General features: G+C 38.2%; 1 protein-coding gene across 1 annotated transcript in view; it reads right to left on the minus strand.

Annotated features, from left to right (window-relative positions):
• Nucleotides 1-21,946, minus strand: part of CAP2 (cyclase associated actin cytoskeleton regulatory protein 2) — a 144,992-nt gene that overhangs the window by 111,865 nt on the left and 11,181 nt on the right. Inside the window, exons 2-3 of the mRNA XM_033115558.1 lie at nucleotides 7,134-7,255; nucleotides 3,835-3,935 (exon numbers count right to left, since the gene is read on the minus strand). Coding sequence (XP_032971449.1) covers nucleotides 3,835-3,935; nucleotides 7,134-7,254 — 222 coding nt within the window. The 5' untranslated portion in view covers nucleotide 7,255. The remainder of the gene's footprint in view (nucleotides 1-3,834; nucleotides 3,936-7,133; nucleotides 7,256-21,946) is intronic.

Consider the following 21,946-nt stretch of genomic DNA (forward strand, 5'->3'; position numbering starts at 1 on the left):
CATGTTCAGATGATTGAGGTACTTTCCCTGGCATAGCTCAAGAAGCTTTTTATAAAGGTGATGATGCTGCCTTATCGCAAGTTCTTCGACTGGAAACCAAATCGCCCCTCATGTTTTAAGGCTGACATAGCGGCTGAGTCACTCAGTCAGGCTGTGAGAGCCGGAAGGCCCTTCCAAGTGAGGTCGTCCAGCCTTACTACTGAGCAGGTTAAGGGACTAGCTCAAGGTCATGCTGTAAAAAGCAGAGCCAGCTCTAAAATCCAAATACAAACTGCCAGTGCTAGTCAGCGGAAGATACTCCTTGTTTTGCCACTCCTTGAACTCGTTATGCATCCAGCATGGTCTAAAATGAACAAAACATTTTGCAGATGGTTTAAATAAATGACAAAGACTAACGACATCTAGAATACTGATGGTGACCCATTAAAAGTGCGGCTATGATAATTGTCTAAAAGGGTTCATCCTACATACAGTCGGGGAACTCAATAGTGCAGCGCGATTAATCATGCTATGGTTAAGTTTGCAGACCTTTATTGCCCTTTTGTTCAAATTGTGGTTCTGTCACTTTCATTAAACAATTAATAAAAGAGTGTTATTTTAAATCATTTTAATCAAGAATAAGAAATAAATGTTGCAGACTTCTAGAAACAGTTCAAATTTAAATTCTATAAATCTCCAAAAAGGGTTCCAGTTAGGAAGAGCTATGTGATCTGCAGCTGCTTCATGATTGTCGAATCATTTAGAAATAGACCTGAAACTTAGTTCCATATGCCATGAAAAACAACAGGGCAGCTTTAAAAAAAAAAAAAAAACAATCACATTCGTCCATCTAAGGGTAAAGGGTGTTTGAGGAAGGTCTTGGTATTAACATAGACCCAGTTTCTAGAGGATCCTTGCCTGTGATATTGAGGACTATATTTACTCTAAACATCTATTATAAAATTATGCATTGTTTGTACTTTCTTAAAAGGGGTGCAAGCTGTGTCATGGTTCCTTGGTTGAAGAGTAATTTAAATAAGCCCTTTGGTTTACGCTGCATACAAGAAGGCTTTACAAGATCTAATCTTTGCTAAACCTGTTATATTCTTCGGTTTAGCAGAGCTTCCTAATTGTAGCTATTAGTTCCACTTTTTTTGTGGTCTGTTCTGTCAATAGACTATTGAATGTTCAGTAAATTAAGCCCAACCAGCAGCCAACACATCGAGACAGACGTTAAATCATAGCTTGGCTGTCCTTATTCATTATTAGTATCTGTGAAATAGCTTTTAAGCACAGGGACAGGATTTAACATGATGCACATTTGTGTCATTCTCAAGTTTCCATACTGTACAATCAGGTATGTGAGGGGTTTTTTTGTTTTTTGTTTTTTTTCTAGGCAACAGGTGTGTTCTTGGAACAAAGTTCAACCCCCACTTCTGGCTTATGTGAGAGGCAGCAGCTGCAAGCTTAATGTCAATGACACATGGTTCTATAAGAGAGAAAAAATAAACTACTTGTTCAATGTATTAAAGTAATGGGCAGATGGACGATAGCTGCCTGCAGTTTTTCTTTGTGTTGTAGAATCAGCGTCTAAACTTTCAGAGGACAAGTGTTTTTCTCTCTTTCTTCTCTCTCTCTCTCTCTCTGTCTCTCTCTCTCCTACTTTCCTTCCTTCCTTCCTTCCTTCCTTCCTTCCTTCCTTCCTTCCTTCCTTCCTTTCTTCCTTCCTTCCTTTCTTCCTTCCTTCCTTCCTTCCTCCCTTCCTCCCTTCCTTCCTAAAAAAGTATTATGTATTTATTATTGAGAATATTCTTTCATTTGAGTCATATTGTTTTCAGGCTCGTGAGTGGAGAGAAGAAAAAACCTAATATAAATCATGCTCCACTTTATTTATAACTCAATTTTGTTCTAAAAAGAATTTAAAGGAACTGTTTACTACGCAATTTGAAAAGACTTAGCATGCAATGTCTACAATTTTTAAAATAAAAAATTAAATATACTTATTTATAGGCTTCACTATTCTCTAGTAAAAAAAGTCTATATAGCATTTTGTGAGATATTACTAATAAGAGGCATACCTCAGAAGTACACTGTCAACATTAATTAACAGTAACAATAATGATACAATAATTATTGTGATTGTGATCAAGAGAGTAAGTGTTCGTCAATCACTCAAGAATCTCTTTTAGTGTATTAGGATAATGTTCCATTTTATATGTTAGTTTTCAGGTACTATCACACCTTAGAATATAAGAAGCTCAGCCACTATCTTACTACATATATGTTTTCTTGCAAACAAAAACATTAAGCTCAAGAACAGACCAGAGTAATTACAGAGCTCTGTGATACATTTGAAGTGGACATGTCTTACTGCACAGATTTTTCTAGAACTCATGTATGTCAGAACTTCCCCACTTTTGCCAATGGGTATTTCAACAGGAATACTTAATAAAAATAGAGGTCATGAGAAGAATCTTCATTTTTCTTGGATGTAGCAAACAAATTCGTTGCAAATATGATGAGATAAGCACCTATTTAATTACAATCCTGGAATCTTTGGTATAACTTGAGTCACCAGATCTCCTGGAAGACTGTGTTGCATATAATGTCTAGTTGGGGAAGGAGCAAGGAGAGAGAGAATACCTTTCTAAGTTTTTTTGTTAACCCCAAACCACAACATTATTCAAGAATCAGATTTTCTGTGATTCTATACTGAAAATGGTTTTGCCAGGATTGTCTCATTGCTGAGAAATCTATAAGCAGATGGATTTGGAATTCAATCCTCTGCAAGAAACAAAGGCAAATGAAAAAGAACCTGGTGATAAACTTCTTTTAGGTTTTTAATGGGTTTGGCTATTATTATACATTAGATTTTCACTAAACATGTGCAAATAATGACTAGCCTTAGAGAGCATGCTAACATTTAAAAATGTGTAAAAGGTATCTAAAACTCAGCCTCCATACTGTTCATCAGCTTTTCAAAGGCCTGGATATCATTAAAGGTCTCTACCAATCCAGAGATTATCAAAATTCTATTACTTTGCTTTCCCCCAAGCTGTACTTTTAAAACAACTGTGGTAAAATATACATAGTAAAAAACTGACCATCTTAACCATTTTTACGTGTATGGTTCAGTAGTGTTAAGTATATTCACATTGTTGTGCAACAGGTCTCCAGAAGGTTCTCTGAAGTTTGGTTTGTATTGTAAAACTACACCTGTATACCTACCCATTAAACGAGTTCCCATTCTCTCTCCCCACACCCTTGGCACCCACCATTGTACTTTCTGTCTCTATGAACTTGACTGCTCTAGGTACCTCATATACACGGGGTCACACAGTGTTTATCTTTCTGTGAGCAGCTCATTTCACTTAGCATAATATTCTCAAGGTTCATTCATTTGGAGCACGTATGAGAATGTCCTTCCGTTTTATTGCTGAATAATATTCACTTACATATTAACGTGTATATGTCGCACTTGGCTTATCCATTCATCCATCCACAGTCACTTGGATTGCTTCCATCTTTTGGCTATCATGAATAACGCTGCTCTGAGTATGGGTATACAAATATCTCTTCAAGATCCTGCTTTCAATTCTTTTGAGTATATATCCAGAAGGGAAATTGCTGGATTATATGATAATTCTGTCTCTAATTTTTTGAGGAACCACAATACTCTTTTCCATATTGGGTGTGCCATTTTACACTCCCACCAGCAGTACACAGGGTCCCAATCTCTCAATATCTTTTATATTGATAAAATATCTAACCAATATCTAACCGTTGTTATTTTATTTTCTTTTTTTTAAATAGTAGCGATCCTTTTGATGGAAAACAAGGGAGGAAAGTACTCACATGAGTCTCCACATCACCAGCAAGGATTCTACTCTTCTTTAAAAACTCGGCCACCATACTTTTCATCAGCTTATCAAAGGCTTCCACTGATGGTGCAACACCTTTGGAAAAAGAATATATTGTTATGCCCTGGTAGTTTAATGAAAAGCACATGACTTAACCAAAGCCATATTCCAAATAAGAGGCAGATCCAAGAACGGAACCAAGTCTTATTAATCCAAAGCCAGTGTACTTTCTTCTATACTGACTGGAGCAGGTGCTATAAAAGCCTTGCAAACAGTTATCAATGTTATCCATGACAATGAAAAGGTAATAATGAACGCTGGGCAAGTAGGAAAAGAAAGCTGATGTCACACATTTTGTTCCTTCTTCACTTCCAGGGGGAGGAGAAGTGGCGATGGTGGGCATGAAAATGACTGCTGAGCTGATTGAGGCAGATTAAGTTTTGATCTGCCAAATAACTATAAAAGCTGAAGTGACAATGGTGACTGGTGTGCTCTGCGTTTCTCTCCCTGCCTCTTACTTCACAAAAAAACTGTGTCTAAGTCCCAGACTTCACGTCCCTAATATGGAGAAAGATAATACTGAAAAAACTCAGCACTACAGGTTCTTAACATCCAAGCCAAAACCTAGGACTCCACGCACATAAATGCATAAGATAAAGCTTCCTTCCTTTTCCTTTTTTCCCAGTTACGCATTTCCATAGGCCCAAAGGGTGATGGATATAGTTGTTTACAGCTCTCTGTACCTTGTCTAACTTCTGAGAAGGCTACTGAAGCTGAGTTATCCTAAAGTTCAAAATACAGTCTGTCCCAATTTCTAGAACATAAAAGGGTGTCAGCCCAAAGATTCCTTATGGATCCACTTGGAAACAGAGAAACCTGTTTGTTGCTGTGGGAGAGGCATGAGAGGTTTCTGCTGAGTATTTAAAGTGGAGGAAAGTTTTAGAAATGTGACGGAAGCCTCTACACAGCAGAAGGTATTAATATAATGATAAAATGGAGTATTTTACAATTTCCTCTCATCAGTCAGCTCTGCTCACACCTCCTCCTGGCAGCATTTAACGGCCTGTCTTTCACCCCTGCCTGCATCCTTTGAGCACCCCTCAATCAGAGCACTCGTGGCCCTATATAGTAATGCATCAACACCAACTTTTCTGGAGTATTAGGACAGTGTAAAATTCATCTTAGATTTCCTCGCACCTAACGTAGTACTTGTCACTTGGCAGGCAAGCACCAATATTTCTTCCACTGTTGGTCAAAACATACCTGATTGTCAGGGGAAAAATAAAAAACATCATAATACTAATACCATAAGAAGGCAGTTCTTTGATCTGCACATATTATGGATTTGTAATGGATTGGTTTCCTTCTAAAGTGTTTCTTTTTAAATAAAAAATAGTTTTTAACTTGAATTATAGCACCATTGTAATGATGATATTTATATTTAAGGTGAGAGGTTGTCCTTAATGATTTGTTAAAAGAGAATTTAGAAAATTACCAAAGCTTACTAATCAAGAAGAAATGGAAATTACATTGTTTAGGATTAGTCAAATGTTTTAAGGATGGCTATCATTCAGACGTTTTGCTAATTATCTTACTAATTATATTACTTCATTTCAAGTAGGATAACCAATTGCTTGTTTTAAAAGACATCACTTTAATAACTGGCTTGGGATGTTTTGCTATTTAAGAAAACAAGTTTAAATACTTAAGTAATTTCATTATATGCCTTCCAATTTTGCTTAGCCTATTATTTTTCCCATAATTTTTCTTTTTATAAAGAATATAAAATATTCAGCCTAGTTAGTTCTTTGAGTAAGTGAAGTTCAAATTATGGAGGGGTTTTTCTCTTTTTTCAACACCATTAAACAATCTCTTGGGAATTGGATTTTAACTTTATTTTATTTGTGGTCTTTATATTTGTGGTTGGCAATCTTAAAGAAAGGTCTTTTTATTACTCGATGCCAAAATCATAAGGAAACAAAGTTACAGAGGAGTAAAAAAAATATTTTCTTACAAATAAAGTTTACTGAATCTCATAGACCAACTATATAGTTAAAAAAAAAAAAGAAAGAGGCTTAAAGTGAAATCATAGATGTGTCTCAAATGATGCGGAAAAAACTTACAGGCCCCTGGCAGCCTTCTTTTAAACATCCGCTTTCAATTCATTCAAAGCATTTTAATTTTCATTGTGTTCAGGAGGGAAAAAAAAGAAAAAACCAGCCTGTGAATTTGTGCTCACACAGTAATTTTTGTCCCAGGGCATGTAATACAAGGCACAGCTCCAAATACGCCTGAAATTCTAGAAGTACCAATGTGGATTTTGCCTGGTAAAAGCTTTGTTTGAAACCCTCTCTTCCCCAAGGCTTTTCTCAGCCCCCAAAAGTCTGACAGTTTTCAAAATGGGTCAGATAAGGAGGAAACGTATGTGAGACAAGAAGAGAGTTGCCAGATTAAATACAGATAGCCCAGTTAAATTTGAATTTAAAATAAACAATGAATAAATTTTTAGAATAAGTGTGTACCTTTCAATATAGCCCATGCAGTATTTGGAACACATTTAGACCAAAAAAAAGGAGTTTATCTGAAATTCAAATTTGACTGGGTATCCTGTATTTTTATTTGCTAAATCTGCCACCTTAGACTAGAAGAAATTGGAAAAATTACTGTAGGCAACTTAGAGAGTTTGCAATACATGGAATCCTTTTAAAGAAATAATTAACTTCTTATGTTTGCTCATATAATTTTTAAAATCTTTTTTTAAGTGTGGCATTATCATATAATTTTAAAAGCATATTTGGTAAGGAACAGGCAAAGGTAAAACAATGTGATGTGATCACGTAACATCAAAGTCATACTTGGGTTCACATCAGGCTCGCTTGCTTTAAAATGGCAGTTCTTAAATTTAATGACTTGTTCTCTTTAAAATTAAAATTTACAGACTGATAATTCCTTCCAATTTACATTCTAACTGAGAACATTAGTTTCTTTTTGATAACTACTTAGATGATATATTTAGTCATTGAGGGTGGAACAGCAGTATAAACACTAAAATGAAAGAATCATGGTATTTGGCACATGGATTACACTCTTAACAGGCAGAGATACTGGTAATTTTCATGGATTGTGGGTTGAAACTTTTCTTCCCTTTCTCTTTTTCAGGGATCTCTTGCATCTGGTTAATGTCATGGTCACATATAAAGGAAGGAGTAGGGAAGGTGAGAGAAATATTCCTTGAGAACTAAATGCTGGGGACACAACTAAGTGACCAGTGATGAAAATAGATTGCGGCCGTACCTCCATTGACACCGTTCATTTCCCCACAGTCCCCAGGAGACCGATGTGACGCTGCAGACAGCAACTCCAGGCGGCCGACTGCCCGCTCCAGCCTTTCCATCAGCCCCTGCATCTCTGCCATTCTAGAAGAACAGGGGCACAAAGGCAGGCCATGTGAGCGTCAGGCAGGATTAGCAAGCTGACACCACCATCAAACTTATCAACGGCAAGAAGGAAAGCAAAAATTACTCGACAGGGCTGTAACTACCTAGAGCAGGGGTGTCCAAACTGCGGCCTGCGGGCCAACTGCGGCCCGCAATCCATTGTTAATTGGCCCGCAGCAAATTCCCAAAATATATTTAGTTTACTTAAATAAACCAGGTGAGGCAATACATTCTTCACCTCCAGTGAGTGGCCTAGCTATTTGTGTATTTTACCACATATGGCCCTCGGTGACAACCATTGAAAAAAGTTTGGACACCCCTGACCCTAGAGAGTATTTCTACCAATCAGGAAAATATGTGAAAATAACAAATTTTTAGCTTATATTCTATTCAATGACTTTTACAAGTCCCATATTTCAATACACAAATATTCACTCTCTTTATATTATTATCCAGTGTCTCACTGGGTGCTTCTTTGTGCTTTGACACAGTCTATGTCTAGCATTTACTTAAAAGCCCAGGAATATATATCTCACAATTAATATTGCCAACTCTTATCCTACTAAATGGTGGGAGTATATTTTAACTATTTCCTATAATTCTTTCTGTTAAAGTATAATTCTCAGGGGACACTACACCCACTGACAATCCTTGTTTACTCAGTTACCTGAATACAAACAGCCCAGTGCAAAATTATGAGTTTGTGAAACTGTGTAACATTTAGCAGCCCAACAAGGCCAGCACCTCCAGAGTGAATTGTCTTGAACTTATTAGTTTGTTTCTGTGTTTCTGGTGCTGAATTATTTTAAATAACAATTATTCTGGATGGTAGATATGTTAATTTAAAACAGTAAAAGTGGTTATGTCCCTTTGCTGCTGGTTATTTTTAGATATACTTAGTGGGGTGGTTTTTGGACAGAGTGATCTTCAGTCACCCAACACTCATGGCTGGAATAAACTGGGTTGGAAGCTGAGTAAGGATTTGGGGATAAAAGTGGGGCTGGGTATCTTTCCTGCTTCCAAACAGATCATAGATAGCTACACAAGATAAGCACCTTAAAATTATTGGCCCTGGAATGTGATGTTATTAAGGGAACCCATTCTCATTTGGCCAGGTGCATGAGGTCCAACTGATAGGTACCATAACTCTGACCGTACCAACCGATGACTGCTCTTGGCAAAACTCAGGCTGCTGCCCAAGAGAGAGTAAAACAGGCCTCACCTCAGTGTCTGTACTTCGCACTCTTATGAACTTTCCAAGCATCATCCTGAGCCACAAAGGACCGGCATGCTTCTGCATTAGAGACAACACTGCCCCAGAGCCTGGGTACATTTTATTGCTCTAAGATGTGTGACTATTTTCTGTTTCTGCTGGGAAGCAGGGAATGCATTTCTCTTTTGTATTTTGTAGTCCATTAGTTTTGAGCTTAAATGTAATGATGACTTGCTACTGCCTTTTTTAAAAGCAAAGTTATACTTATCAAAACACGTGAATTGCTCTGTAATTCTGCATCCAAATGTCAGATGGTCACCAGATACGGATGGGGGAGTTCACTGTCTATTTTGGAAAGTCATCTCCTCTAAAACTGCCAGCAGCTACTCTTTCAAAATATGGGGCAGTATTTTCTGCACGGCTGAAATCAGCATCTAATCCCAAGGAGATTCAAAATTAGAAATTTCTCATCTATTCTTTTCCTCTTAACGTCAGAGTTTCTGCTTTCATAGCAATTGAAAAAAAAAGGAAGCAAATTAATTGAATCCATTACGTAAGCTTGTAAGGGAACTGTATCCTATACGTGGGTAAAGGCCATTTGAGAAATGATAAAAGCCCCTCAAATCTTTTAATAGTTGCCCATCTGTTCAGTTATCTATGTTCCCTGTTACTCAACTTGCCAAATGTTACCACCATAGACCTAGCTCATGTTAGGAAAAAAATGTGTTTGCTTTGTTAGCAAACTGCCCATCCTCCAACAGAAAAGCACCAAGTACCTCCAGCAGCTCCAGAGCTGTTTCAGGAAGGCCTGTTACATTTCACACGGAGGACTTCTGTCCCAGACTGTGGCTTAATCAGACTCCCAGACAAGACCCAAATGCACACTATCTAATAGTGCTCCATATGTTGAAAGACAACAGGAGTTAGACCATAAACTGCAGGGCTGGGCAGATTGGTGTGGAATGCAGTCTAAAAGTGAATCAGATGTCACTTCATATAAAATCACCATGAACTGAAGTCTTGCCACAGCCTCTTAAGAGGTCAAAATACAGCTCATTCAAGGAAGCTGGAAAGATGCCCCTGGGTTTAAAATTTTAGAATAGTTTCTAGGAGAAATGAAAGAACAAATAAAGAATACACCAGGATACCAAAAATATACATGTTAGTATTCCCAGGGAAAATGACAGCATCCAAGATGGCTGTGCCCTCTTCTCCCAAAACACACACACGCACACACACACACACACACACACACACACATGCGTGCACACACACTTCTCCGCACATGTGCCCTCAGCTGCTGTCCTGGCTCTCAAGAATGAAGAAAGAACAGAGCTTCAGATTTTCCAAATTCTTCCCAGGAAGTTCCAATTGCCGTGGTTATTCAAAATGGATTTAGCCAAGTGTTGATAAAGAGGTGGGGGCCAGAAATGAAGAATTAGGCTGAGGAAATGGATAGAGCCAGCAAAGCAAATGCAGATAGCAAGGTCAGGGAAAGGAATGAATCAGGGCCAGGTGGGCAGACAGATGAGTTGGGATCAGGAAGCCAGTGGAGGAGGGAAAATGGCAAGATGGCCAGACATAAAATGTTCTAAGAATCAGATGAGAAGCAAAGAGAAGACAGATAAACATGGAAATCAAGAGACTGGGTTAGATGACGCAGCTCAAACTTGGCCTTCAGATTTTCTAGTAATTCTACTCAAGAAGAAGCCAACTTTGAGTTGAGATTCCCTATAACCTACAGCTTATACAACATAAACACCAACATTTGTCCAGAGTGTGAGGGTGGGTGGAAAGAAAAAGGTAGAAGAACGTAGAATTTCACAACTTTCTCTATTTAATGTTTTAGGAAACAATACTTGAGGTTAATCTTAATTCCTTGTTTTGCATTAATTTTTGAGTATTCTCTTCTGAGTTTCTTTATAATGGGAAGTATAACCCATCCTGTTTGTCTTTTTTTTTTCCTTACTTGAATTGCCCCCTCAGTTTTCCTTTTTCAAAGTTTAATTTTTATCAAAGCCAAACACTCACAGAATATAAAGGGTCAACAAATCTAAAAGGCTTGTGATAAAAACACAACACTCCCATGACTGTCCCCTTCCGTTCCTTGGCTGGAAAGTCAACCATTTTCATTATTTTAGCTGTTTCTTTTAGTAATTACCTCCCCATCTCTAAGTAACATGGTTATACCTCTATGTCTTATTTGTTTTCTTCAGTTTTAGGTATTGAGTTCCCACCAAAACAGGCGGGTTCACCTTTTTGCCCCGGATCCACTAGCACATACGTGCATTATTTCCTTTTATCTCATCCTCCCAATAGTGTTATATCACAATTTTTGTGTAACCAATAATCAGTATTAATACAATGATGACTATTCACAGCTGAGTCGTGAGGTATACTAAAATTATGTTTTGCACAACCTGTTTTCCTAGAGCTATATTCTTCAGCCTCTCCATTTTCTATATACTTAAAAATTACTTATCGCCAGACTCTTCCCAAGTTGTGTAAGTCTCCTTTCCATAGGGCCAAACACATCTGGAATTCTATTAGTTTTAGCTTCTCAGAGGTATCTCTTCTGGAGAATAACTCTGATTGCATGATTCCTCCGTAGGCCTGCTGCACATCTGTAACCTGCGATCTGCCTTCACCTTCACTGAAGGTGAATAGAGAATCATCATTCTGGGATTTCTCTCGCCTGTCCCCTTATGTGGTATTAACTCTTTCCTGGACTCTATAGCCTCCTCTTTGTTGGTATACTTCCTTAATTGGAAAGAGCATTATCTTCCTTAAAAAGGTACATGAAAGGTCAACTTTTTTGAGATCTTGCATGTCTGAAAATATCTCTGTTTTGCTCTCACACTTACTTGATAGGTGGCTTGGCTCAGTATAGCATTCCAGGCTAGAAAATTTCCTCAGAATTTTAAAGGTATTGCTCCATTGTCTTCTAGCTTTCTAGGTTGCTATTGAGAAGTCCAAAGCCATTCTGATTCTTCATCCTTTGGATGTAACCTGTGTTTTCCTCTCTAGAGGAAGTTTTGTGACCTTCTCTTTGCCCCGAGTATTTTGAACTTTCATGAAGGTATGTTAGGTTGTTGATCAAATATTTTCTTTATAAATGATTTTCAAGTGGTGTAGAAAAGATAGGAAAACAGGCATTGCCTGTTATTTGTCTCTGGGTGAGTTTATAAAGCAAAGTTTTGTGTTTTTCCCCTCAAATAAGGAAGTTAGCATTCTTAATATCCTTAATATTTAAGCAATTCAAACATCTCTTACACACAATTGCCTACATTTACAAATACTTCATACATTACAACAAGAAAGCCAGTCAGTATTGTCTCATCTACTGTCTTGGAATAGTATGGTGTTAGGGAAACATTTTCTGAAGAGAAAAGATAGCTATCATTGTTTAAAAGTTCTTTTTGTTTTTATTTCACTGGTCATCTCATAGAACCCATCATCAAAGTACAGATATTTAGTTCCTAAGACTGTCCAATGTTATGTACAGTGTTATACCAATAGTATCATGACTACGCCTAAAGCACCAAGTGAGAGAGCACGTCTAACCTTCTCACAGCAGTTTCCAGAAAAGGAGAGTTCCCCACACTTTCAAACATTTTATAAGGTCTCAATTGTTTTGCCCACCTTTAACTAGGGCAGTTGGAATCACTAGCTGGGGAACTTTGGGAAAAGAGCTTAATTTTGCTTTGCTTTAGTAACTACCTGTGCATAGGGTTGCTAGAATATGCATGTGAAGGCCTACAAAGGCTGGGACATGGTCAGGGATAAACACGTTAGCTACTGTTATGAAGACATCCTATCTTATTTTGCTTTCCAGGAGAATAGTTAGATCTACATACCACTACACCAAATTTTCATGTATTTGAAATGTTCAGCAATCATCTAGAATATCTGGCCAATGGAAATGATTAGCTGAAAATTTTAGGTTAGTATATTTATTATTATTATTTTAAACATTTCATTGCCCTCTGTGCATGTACTTATTCCTCCAACATTTCTAAAAGAGGTTCTCTCAAATCCATTGGTAATGGTTACCATTAAATGAAAATTTTGCTAGGTAATTAGTAGTTTTTTTAATCACATATTTTCCCCCAGAGCTTTTAATAATGACTCTTTTACTTGTAAACAGTCCTCTGCAAAGGACACAAGCACAATCTCTGTGGAATCATTTTTGGAAAATAACACTCCTTCATACCTCATATTTTTTTTTTCACTCAAACCATCTTATGCTCAGTGGTAAGTGGTCTACGAAAGACCTACCTACTCAGTCTAACTAGTTATAAAAAGCAGCTTTGATAGCTGCTTTGAAAGTTGACACCCCATGGTCCAGAGTAAGTGGTGATAAGCCCAGAATAACAGCCTATTTGTCTGTATTACATTCTTGTTATCTGTAAGACATACTGTCCAGTTAAAATACTTTCTTGTGTTAACTTTTCTGCTAGCACATGGCACACCTTGCCTCCTAAGAAGACCAGTCCAAGCTTTCCATGGGCTGATACTCTTCTTTAGGTCTCCCACTGAGTCTACATGCTGCCACGTACATGGAGAATTCTATAAATACTTTTTGATTGACTAATTAATTGGCTACCACTCACTGCCTTTCCCTCTCCTACCCACGCACTGGCACAATCCCAGATCAGGCAGAAAGCCAGATTTTCACAGGAGAAATTTCCATTTAAAAGAAGATATCAGTTTAGTTTTTCCCACTGAAAAACACAGTGGCTTCCTCCCGTGATTTAAAAGAGCGTACTTGCTCCCTCGAAGGTGAACCTGTGGGTTTTCCATAGCTCCTACTTCTTTAGGATTCCAAAATTTTAAAAAGTCCATCTTATGCAAGGGTTTTATAAATTCCTCATAGTAAGTTCATAAAACAAGGCAACTTTGACAACTTTTTCAAGTTAACAAAAGGGCTGGATGTTCGGGGTGTCAGGGTTGCTACCGTGTTTCCCCGAAAATAAGACCTAGCCGGACCATCAGCTCTAATGCATCTTTTGGAGCAAAAATTAATATAATACCTGGTATTATATTATATTATATTATACCCAGTCTTATAGTATATTAAAATAAGACCAGGTCTTATATTAATTTTTGCTCCAAAAGACGCATTAGAGCTGATGGTCCGGCTAGGTCTTATTTTGGGGGAAACATGGTAGTTTAAAAATCTCCTCATGAGGCCAATGGTACAGAAACAACTGTGGTGTCAGCTTCTCCTGATTTGTAAGGGAGACCCAGGTCCAATGGATTTCAAAGATCATGAGAAGAAGATTCAATTGACTATAGACGTGAAGTAATAGTAAGGTATTGAAGACTTTCAAACCTGTTCTCAGCCTGGCTTTCAAACCTGGGCAGCTGGCTTATAGGTGAGCTTTCTGCAAACAATAAATTTGCCATAGACTACTTTCTCTATAATTCCACCCCAATTCAAAAATTTTGTTAAACTACCATCATCAAATCAGGCTGTCCTAGATTGTTAAATTCTCTTTACTTTCCTTCCTTTCGGGAAGCTACCGATCACTAAGGGAAGTGATCTTGTGATTCACTATTACTAATTGGAGTAAGGATATATATAGAAGAAACAAACCATAGTATTTTATTCATTCATTCAGTGACTGGCTCACTTGTTTCATTCATTCAGTAAGTTCCCACGATTTGCTAAGCATATTGCTCATATCTAGAAAATTAAGAGAGATTAAAATATATTTCCTGCCTACTGTAGTGGGCGGGGCTGGAAGCAGACCCTGCTCAATCAAGCCAGGAAGTTGTTTCATTAATATACATTCACATTGCCAAGATGCCCGCCTTCATATCTTTCGCTTACTCTCCTATAGAGCATTTCTGGAGCCAGTTTCTAACCAAATAGCAAACAAACAAACAAACAAAACCACACCACTATTTTTTATTGCAAAGGAGTTCCAAAAGTTGCTCAGAGTGTTGAAACAGTGTAATCAGAATATAAGAGATCAGACAGTTAAAGAAGCAAAAGAACACCTTAAATTTTTCACAAAACCGGGGAAAACATGTAAGATCCTGATTAGTTGACTGATCCCTCTAAAGCCTCTGGTAACATGCCACTGCACAGAAAAAAAGCAAACTCTTCAGCTTGATTTTCAAAAAGACCTCACCGCAGCCCTCTATACCTCACCAGTCTCCTGAGAGCCAATCACAAGCGTGACTTGCCCCTTCCCATATATGCCCCCTGCCTCCAATCTGTCTTCTGTGCTGTGGTTCTGCGGTTTCTATTGCTTCAAAGGTCCTTCCCAGCACCGCTGCGCCCATTCTCCAAATCCCAATTCCTGTGAGAGGTCATCAAGTGAGCCAAAAATCAGAGGTAATTTGCCTTGAAGTATTTATTTCCTTTCATCTCCATCAAATATAGAGTAGACTATAGAAAGTAAAATAAACAACCACATATAGAAGTTACCTCCCATCCCATTTGCCCTCTGTACTCTAGTGGTACCATTCCTTACAACCACCCCTGATCTGTCTTGTAACATAAATATTTATTCTCTAGGTTACAATCTCTGAAGAGGCTAAGGCTCATAATTTGATGTAATGGAAAAAGCGTTTTTGGCCTCAGAGAACATTAATTTGAGACCCTGCCCCTTAATTGACAACCACATGAATGACTGGGCAGATTACTTAACCTGTCTCATTCTCGGCTTCTCACTTCCAATACACGAACTCATTCTTTTTTCATTCACTGACTTAAGAAAATTGTATAAGAATGTGTTTGAGCTGTGTTCTGTGCTGGCTGTCGGGGCTACAGCGTTGGATGTGACATATACTCTGTCTCCAAGGCACCATGATTTCCTCAAGGAATGGACAGTTTGGCTGTTAGAACAGGACAGCACTCCAGACCACCAGGCCACAGGGAACTGGGTTGTTTCAGCAGGAAAGAGCCCAGTGGGAACTGAGACTGTGGGCGAATCTAAGTATATCTCGAAGGCTGGCTCTGTGCCCTGACTTGGAGTGGTGGGACTGGGTAAGGACCGAGCCATAAAATCACAGACTCTGAATGCTGACTGGGACCAGGACAGACCCCTATTCCATTAACTTATCATGAAGTGGGAACTCCCTTAGCTAAATGTGAGGCAAGAACTCTTTAGGGAAAAGGAATGACCTCCCCAAACTCCTCTATAACCCTTTCTAGGCTCCAGTGCTGTTGGGGAAGCTCTTTCTATTCCTGTGTCCCCACACTGCCCTCCTGCTGTTGTTCAGGCCATGGAGGAGGTAGAGGTCAAAGAGGTGCTTCTAGGAGCTCCCCAAGGGTCACATCCTGACACTGGGAGAAGAAGACCCCACAGCCTGGACAGGGTTTTCATGGACCTTTTGTCTCTCCATAAAGTCAAAGTATTGTTTTCCTTGTATCCAGAATATATAAAGAACTCTTAAACTCAATAATAAGAAGACAAATACTCCAATGTAAAAATGGGCCAAATATTTGAATAGCTATTTTTCTAAAGAAGATATGCAAATAGCCACAGTACATGCAAAGATACTCAATATCAATAGTCATTAGTGAAATACAAATTAACACAAGACACCAGTTCACACCCACTAGCATGGCTATAACCAAAAAGAGATAGTAACAAGTGCTGGTGAGGCAATAAATGATTATACTTCTACATTGCTTGTGGGAATATAAAATGGTGCCACTGCTATGGAAAACAGTTTGGAAGTTTCTTAAAAAGTTAAACATATATTTGCCATGTGACCCAGCCTTTCCACTAATAGTTATCTACTCAAGAGAAACAAAAACATAACATGTCCACACACAAAAAACTTGTATACAAATGTTCATAGCAACATCATTCATCATAGCCAAAAGAAAGAAAGGAAGGAAGGAAGGAAGGAAAAAAGGAAGGAAGGAAGGAAGGAAGGAAGGAAGGAAGGAAGGAAGGAAGGAAGGAAGGAAAAAAGAAAGCAAACAACCTAAATGTCCATCAATTGATGAATGGAAAAATGATATGTTGTATATCCATACAATGGAATATTATTTGGCAGTAAAGAGGAGTGAAGAACTGATACATGCTACATGAATGAACCTCCAAACCATTAGGCTATGTGAAAGAGCCACTGAAAGAGCCAGAAGACCATGTGTTGTACAATTCCATTTATATAAATATCCAGAAAAAGCAAATCTATAGAGACAAAAACTAGATTAGTGGTTGCCTAGGGCTACAGGTAGGAATGGGGAGTCACTGTAAATGGGCACAAAGTTTCTATTTGGAGCTATGAAAATGATTTAAAATAGGATTGTGGTGGCAGTTGCGCAATGCTGTATGGGTACTAATAATTACTGAGTTGTGTCCTTAAAATGGGTGAATTTTATGGTATGCAAATCATAGCTCAATAAAGCTTTTAAAAAACAAGCAAAAAAATATTAGGTTGGTGCAAAAGTAATTGTGGTTTTTGCAATTATTTTTAACCTTTTAAACCGCAGTTACTTTTGCACCAACCTAATAAGTCCAGTTCCTCTTTATAAAGGGATAGTTGAAAACCTATTAAATCTGAGTAATTTGCTGCTGTCACCGCCCAGCAAAATCATAGGTGGAGATTACACTTAGCCAGAAACTGTTCTGAATGGCGACACCCCTCACTCCTGGAACTACTGTAGGTCCCAAGATATGGGGACAGAACAGAGCAGTGGCTCTCACTGCTCCTCTCCCTCTTGTGTGTCAGAATCACTGGGGAGGCGTGGGGACTCCTAAATGCAGATTCTTGGGCCGCAGTCTCAACAATACTAATTCAGTGGTTCTGGATTTTGTCAGGAATCAGCATTTTTAAGAAGCACATGTCAGAGTACAAGGGCCTACCGTTTGAAAAATCCTATTATAGAAAAGTACACAGGAATGCTATCGGGGTATATGAAAATGGCAGGGCCAAGAAGCTGGGTACTCAACTGAGCCCCGGGAAGTAGGGAAGCTACTAAAGTATAGTTGGAAACTAAACGAAATCTCAAAGGATGAGGAGGTGTTATTCAGAGGAAAGGTAAGAAAAGGCATTCCTGAGCCTATTGCCCAACCACGTGCAAAGACCTGGAGGCATTACAGCCAGAGAATATTTATGGAGCATTCACTATGTGCCAGGAGTAACGGGATTGGTGAGTAGTTAGAAAAAGTGGTCGATAAAGCTGGGAGGGGACCTGGGGATTCACCAGGTATGAAGATGACCGTGGATTGAAGATTTGAGAGATGTATAGAATAGGTAAAATCTGAGAAAGGATTAAATGGATTAAATGGGGTTGGGAAGGAAAGAGAGAAGGTAGGATGTCTTAGATGTCTTGCCCTGGGGAAAGTGGTGCCAATAAAAACAGAGATGGAGAATGCAGGTGGCTAAGGCAGAGGAGGAGCTCAGTTTTAGACCCCGTAGTTTGAGGTGCCTACAGTGATACCGCGATGACAGCTGGCAGCTACAAGTAGGAACCCAAAGTTCAGGGGCCTTCTGGAATGGAATTAAATGATAAGTGTTACCTACTTATTATTAAATAATAACTGCGTCCGGATTCTTGGGAAGATTAAAGGCGATGATGAGGTGAACTTCGGACACTATAAAATGATGCCTTAGTGTCATACCGTAATTTACCTCTGACTTGTCCATAGCGCGTTCATCACTGTGATCTGTACCCAGCGAGGGCTCAATCTGTGAACTATTATCACAAGAGTTACCACCTCTCTTGCCCCCCAAACACAATGACCATACCGACTCACACACCACACTTCTATGACCGTGCCACAGAACAAATAAACTGCAGAAACGCTACTGACTGAAAGTGTAAAAGGGGATACCATTTCATAAGTCAGCTATTTCTTGCAACATGACTAGAAATAGTTTACTTTATTAAACTTTGTCATCTCGGTGTTAAGAATGCCATGTCTCTAGAATAATGAAGGTAGTAAGGTTTGCTGAAAGTCTTCCTAATCTCAGCATTCTGGCATTTATGGTAGGATTTACATACAATTGAATTACAGATTCAGCAACTCCCTTAAAAGAAAAACCCTAAGTGCTGGGCCAGTTTTATGCGTGGACATTTTCAACAAGCGTGACTGTGGATCATTTGATCTAAAATAGCCAGGTGATCGATTTGGCCCAACAGCTCTCTTCTAACCCCTTTTTGCTGCTTCATGTATCTCGGAACTCTGGGTCTACTTTCATACTTGACTTCGATTTATTACTTTAACAAAATCAGAGTTTTCAAATAGAGCTATGGGCCACCAAAAGACTGTAGGTTCTTCTTGTTTGCTCTTTAGAGCTGAGAGCCCAAAGGAAAGGGGAAACAGAGAAAAAATGGCAAAACAGGAAGAAAAAAAATGGTGAGGTGTGGGGGAAAAAAGGGGGAAAGGGTATAAGGGAAGGCATGGAAAGAAGGAAGGGTGTTACCAGGGCTGGCCACGAAGGGATAAGCCCACTGCAGCCTATCTCCAAACTTTGTTCAAGACACAAAAAGCAACTCCCTGACTCTGAAAACTAAACAGCAGCAGGTGAATTGAGGAGGCAACCAAAACTTGAAAAAAGGACCCAATTAGGAGTACATTTCTGTGTTTCTTTTTTTCTTTTCTTTCCAGAATTGGGCCGAGCTCAGAACAGCACAGAGGGTGTCAGCAAGAAAACTTCGAGAGAACCCTCCAAATGGAAGAATGTGAGGGAAAGTCCAGACTTTTTTTTAATTCCGTTTTTCTCTCCCATGAGTGGCCGCAGTCACAGAACTTGTGGCAGAACAGTAAGCAAGAGCAGAGGCAGCTAAAAGTTTCTCCAAAACCCAGAGGAGTAGGGAAAAGAGGCCCTGTGGTCTAAAGAGTGTGGGAGAATTTTTGTTATTTTTTTCCTCTCACTTTTCTCTCATGGCTTTGCCTTGAGGGTGGCCCCAGTCTCTACTGCAGCTGTGTGAGCAACTAACACTTCGCGAGAAACCCAATATTTCTGTCCAGAAGGCCAGGAAAAAAGGGCTTTTAAGGGAGAGAAGAGTGTGGGAGGAATCCCAGAGAGGAGAGACCGAAGAAGGAGATCCCCCGATCCTGTGCACAAACCAGCACAAACCCCAGTTCCTCTGCTGGGCTGTGTATACGTAGGACAGGTCCAAAGGCTTGAGAACTGAGCTATGACATAAGCCACTGTTCAAGTTCTAACTAACCCCTAAATTCTCCTTCTACAGGATCCAAAACAGCACAGCATGGGCTTTGAAAAACGAACTGACGTTAGATGTGCCTGACGTTGGATGTTCCATTGCCCACAGACTGCAAGACAGAACTGGGTGGACTGCCTGATAAAACAAAAAATGGAACATTTCAAAGGACCCCGAGTCTCACAATTTAATACTCAAAATGCCAAGAATTCAATCCCAAAACGTTTGACATGCCAGGGACTGGGGATAGAAGTTCTTGGCACAGACCCAGAACTTATAAAGACACACAAGTGAAAATTTTAGAACTGAAAAATACAATAATGATAAAAAAACATGCACTGATGGGCTCAATAGCAAAATGAAGATGACAAAAGGAAGTGTCAGTGAACTTGATGATATAGATATTATCCAATCTAAACAACAGAGAGGAAAAAAGTTTGAACAAAAAAATGAACAAAGCCTAAAAGGCTAATGTTAGTGTCACTGGAATCCCAGGAGCAGACAAAGAGATCGAGGTAGAAAATGTGCTTGAAGAAATAATGGCCAAAAACTCCCCAAACTTGGTGAAGACTATACATTTACAGATCCAAACACAGCTATCAAATGATTATTATACACATATATGCACACACACACAATACCTTACAGTAAGTGTCTCCAAAGGGGAAAAAAAGAAAGATGAGTGAAGTCAAGATGTAACTGCCTGATAAGAAATAAAATGTGATGGGCTGTCATCCCATTTTGAGAGGTCTCCCAAGTACCAAGGCCTTTAGTTCTTAAATGTCTGCCTTAAATCTAACAGAAAAAGAAGTCACGCGAACTATGTCAATCAATAAATTGGTTCATTTACCAATGCTAAACTTGCAGAAAGTGTTTGTCACATTATATTTCTTGATTTTGGTCAGAAAACAGAGGGAGGAACAGTTACAAAGAGATTTTCAAGCTTTTATTTGTAGATAACTTAAAGGAATTTTGTTCAACTCTCTCGTACATTTTTACATAGACATGTAAAAACTTTCACAAAAATGTGAATAATTGTGAAGAATGTAACTTTTAGCACTCTGTAAACATTGATATGTAAAAGTTAAACTACTTTATCACTCACTTGTAAACTACTTTACTATATGTCTATTGGAATTCATCATCATTCATTTTAAAAGAACAGTTGAACAGGCTGCCCTTTAACAGTCACAAATTTTGCTAATTATATTTCCACTCCTCTTGCCCTAAACAAGTTTATCCTAGTTTTATGCATTTTATGTTTTAACATATTTGATTCATTACCCTATCACACGTTTTTCTGCATCAAAAATATGTATATACACTTAAATTTAAATTCAATGGCAAAAAAGTTACTATTATTAGAATACAACTTATCAAAACAACACAAATATTGCAAATGTTGACAAATAATTGTTAAACGTAAATAAAAAGTAATTTTTATTGGAAACACCCCTTTTGAGCACTTTTATTTTTAATTATTTCCTGCATATGTGGGTGAGTATACTTATTGTGAATGAGTCAAGATGGAACATCAATTTCATTCTCAATTTTTATTTTTATCAATATAAATGTTGGAAAACTAAGTTCACATAAACGAGGACATGAGAATAGATGGAAAGAAATATCCATTTCAATTTTTTTAATGTCTTCTGAGTTATATACTAAATATCACATGGTAATGAAATATCAAAAATTATTTTAATCATCAGTGTAAGAAAAAATTGGGAAAGACTGAAATTTAGTGAGTACCTTATCTACTCATCCATCTGGGTTATTTCAGCCATTCACTGTCTTTGACTAGTTTATTTCACCACTCTGTAGACATACAAGTGAACTTATAGAAAATTTATAGTAAAGTAAGTAATTGGTGTCTATGGGAATGCAAATAAATTTTATCCTGTGGAAGTTCAACTGACTTCCCTCTCAAACTGAAGAAGCCAGAGTTACATCTATTAAGCAATTTCATTTCAACATTCCTGTCAATGATCCCCTTTGAACAGATTGCAGACCGTTCTGGGTCTTTCATTTTTTAATGTTTAAAAATATTCACTTTTTTCATTTGTATGCTAGTCATAATTTCAACCTCTCTTAAATTTTTGCTTTCACATCAGTTTACAATTTGACTAGACTGAACTTCAGTTTTTGTTTTTTCTATTTTTAAATATTTTTTTATTTTTTCAATTACCGTTGACATACAATATTATATTAGCTTCAAGTGTACAACATAGTGATTAGACATTTAAATAATATACAAAGTGATCACCCTGATAAATCTAATATCCGTCTGACATCATACGTAATTATTACAACATTG

Source organism: Rhinolophus ferrumequinum, chromosome 9, assembly GCF_004115265.2.
Source record: "Rhinolophus ferrumequinum isolate MPI-CBG mRhiFer1 chromosome 9, mRhiFer1_v1.p, whole genome shotgun sequence".
NCBI lineage: Eukaryota > Metazoa > Chordata > Mammalia > Chiroptera > Rhinolophidae > Rhinolophus > Rhinolophus ferrumequinum.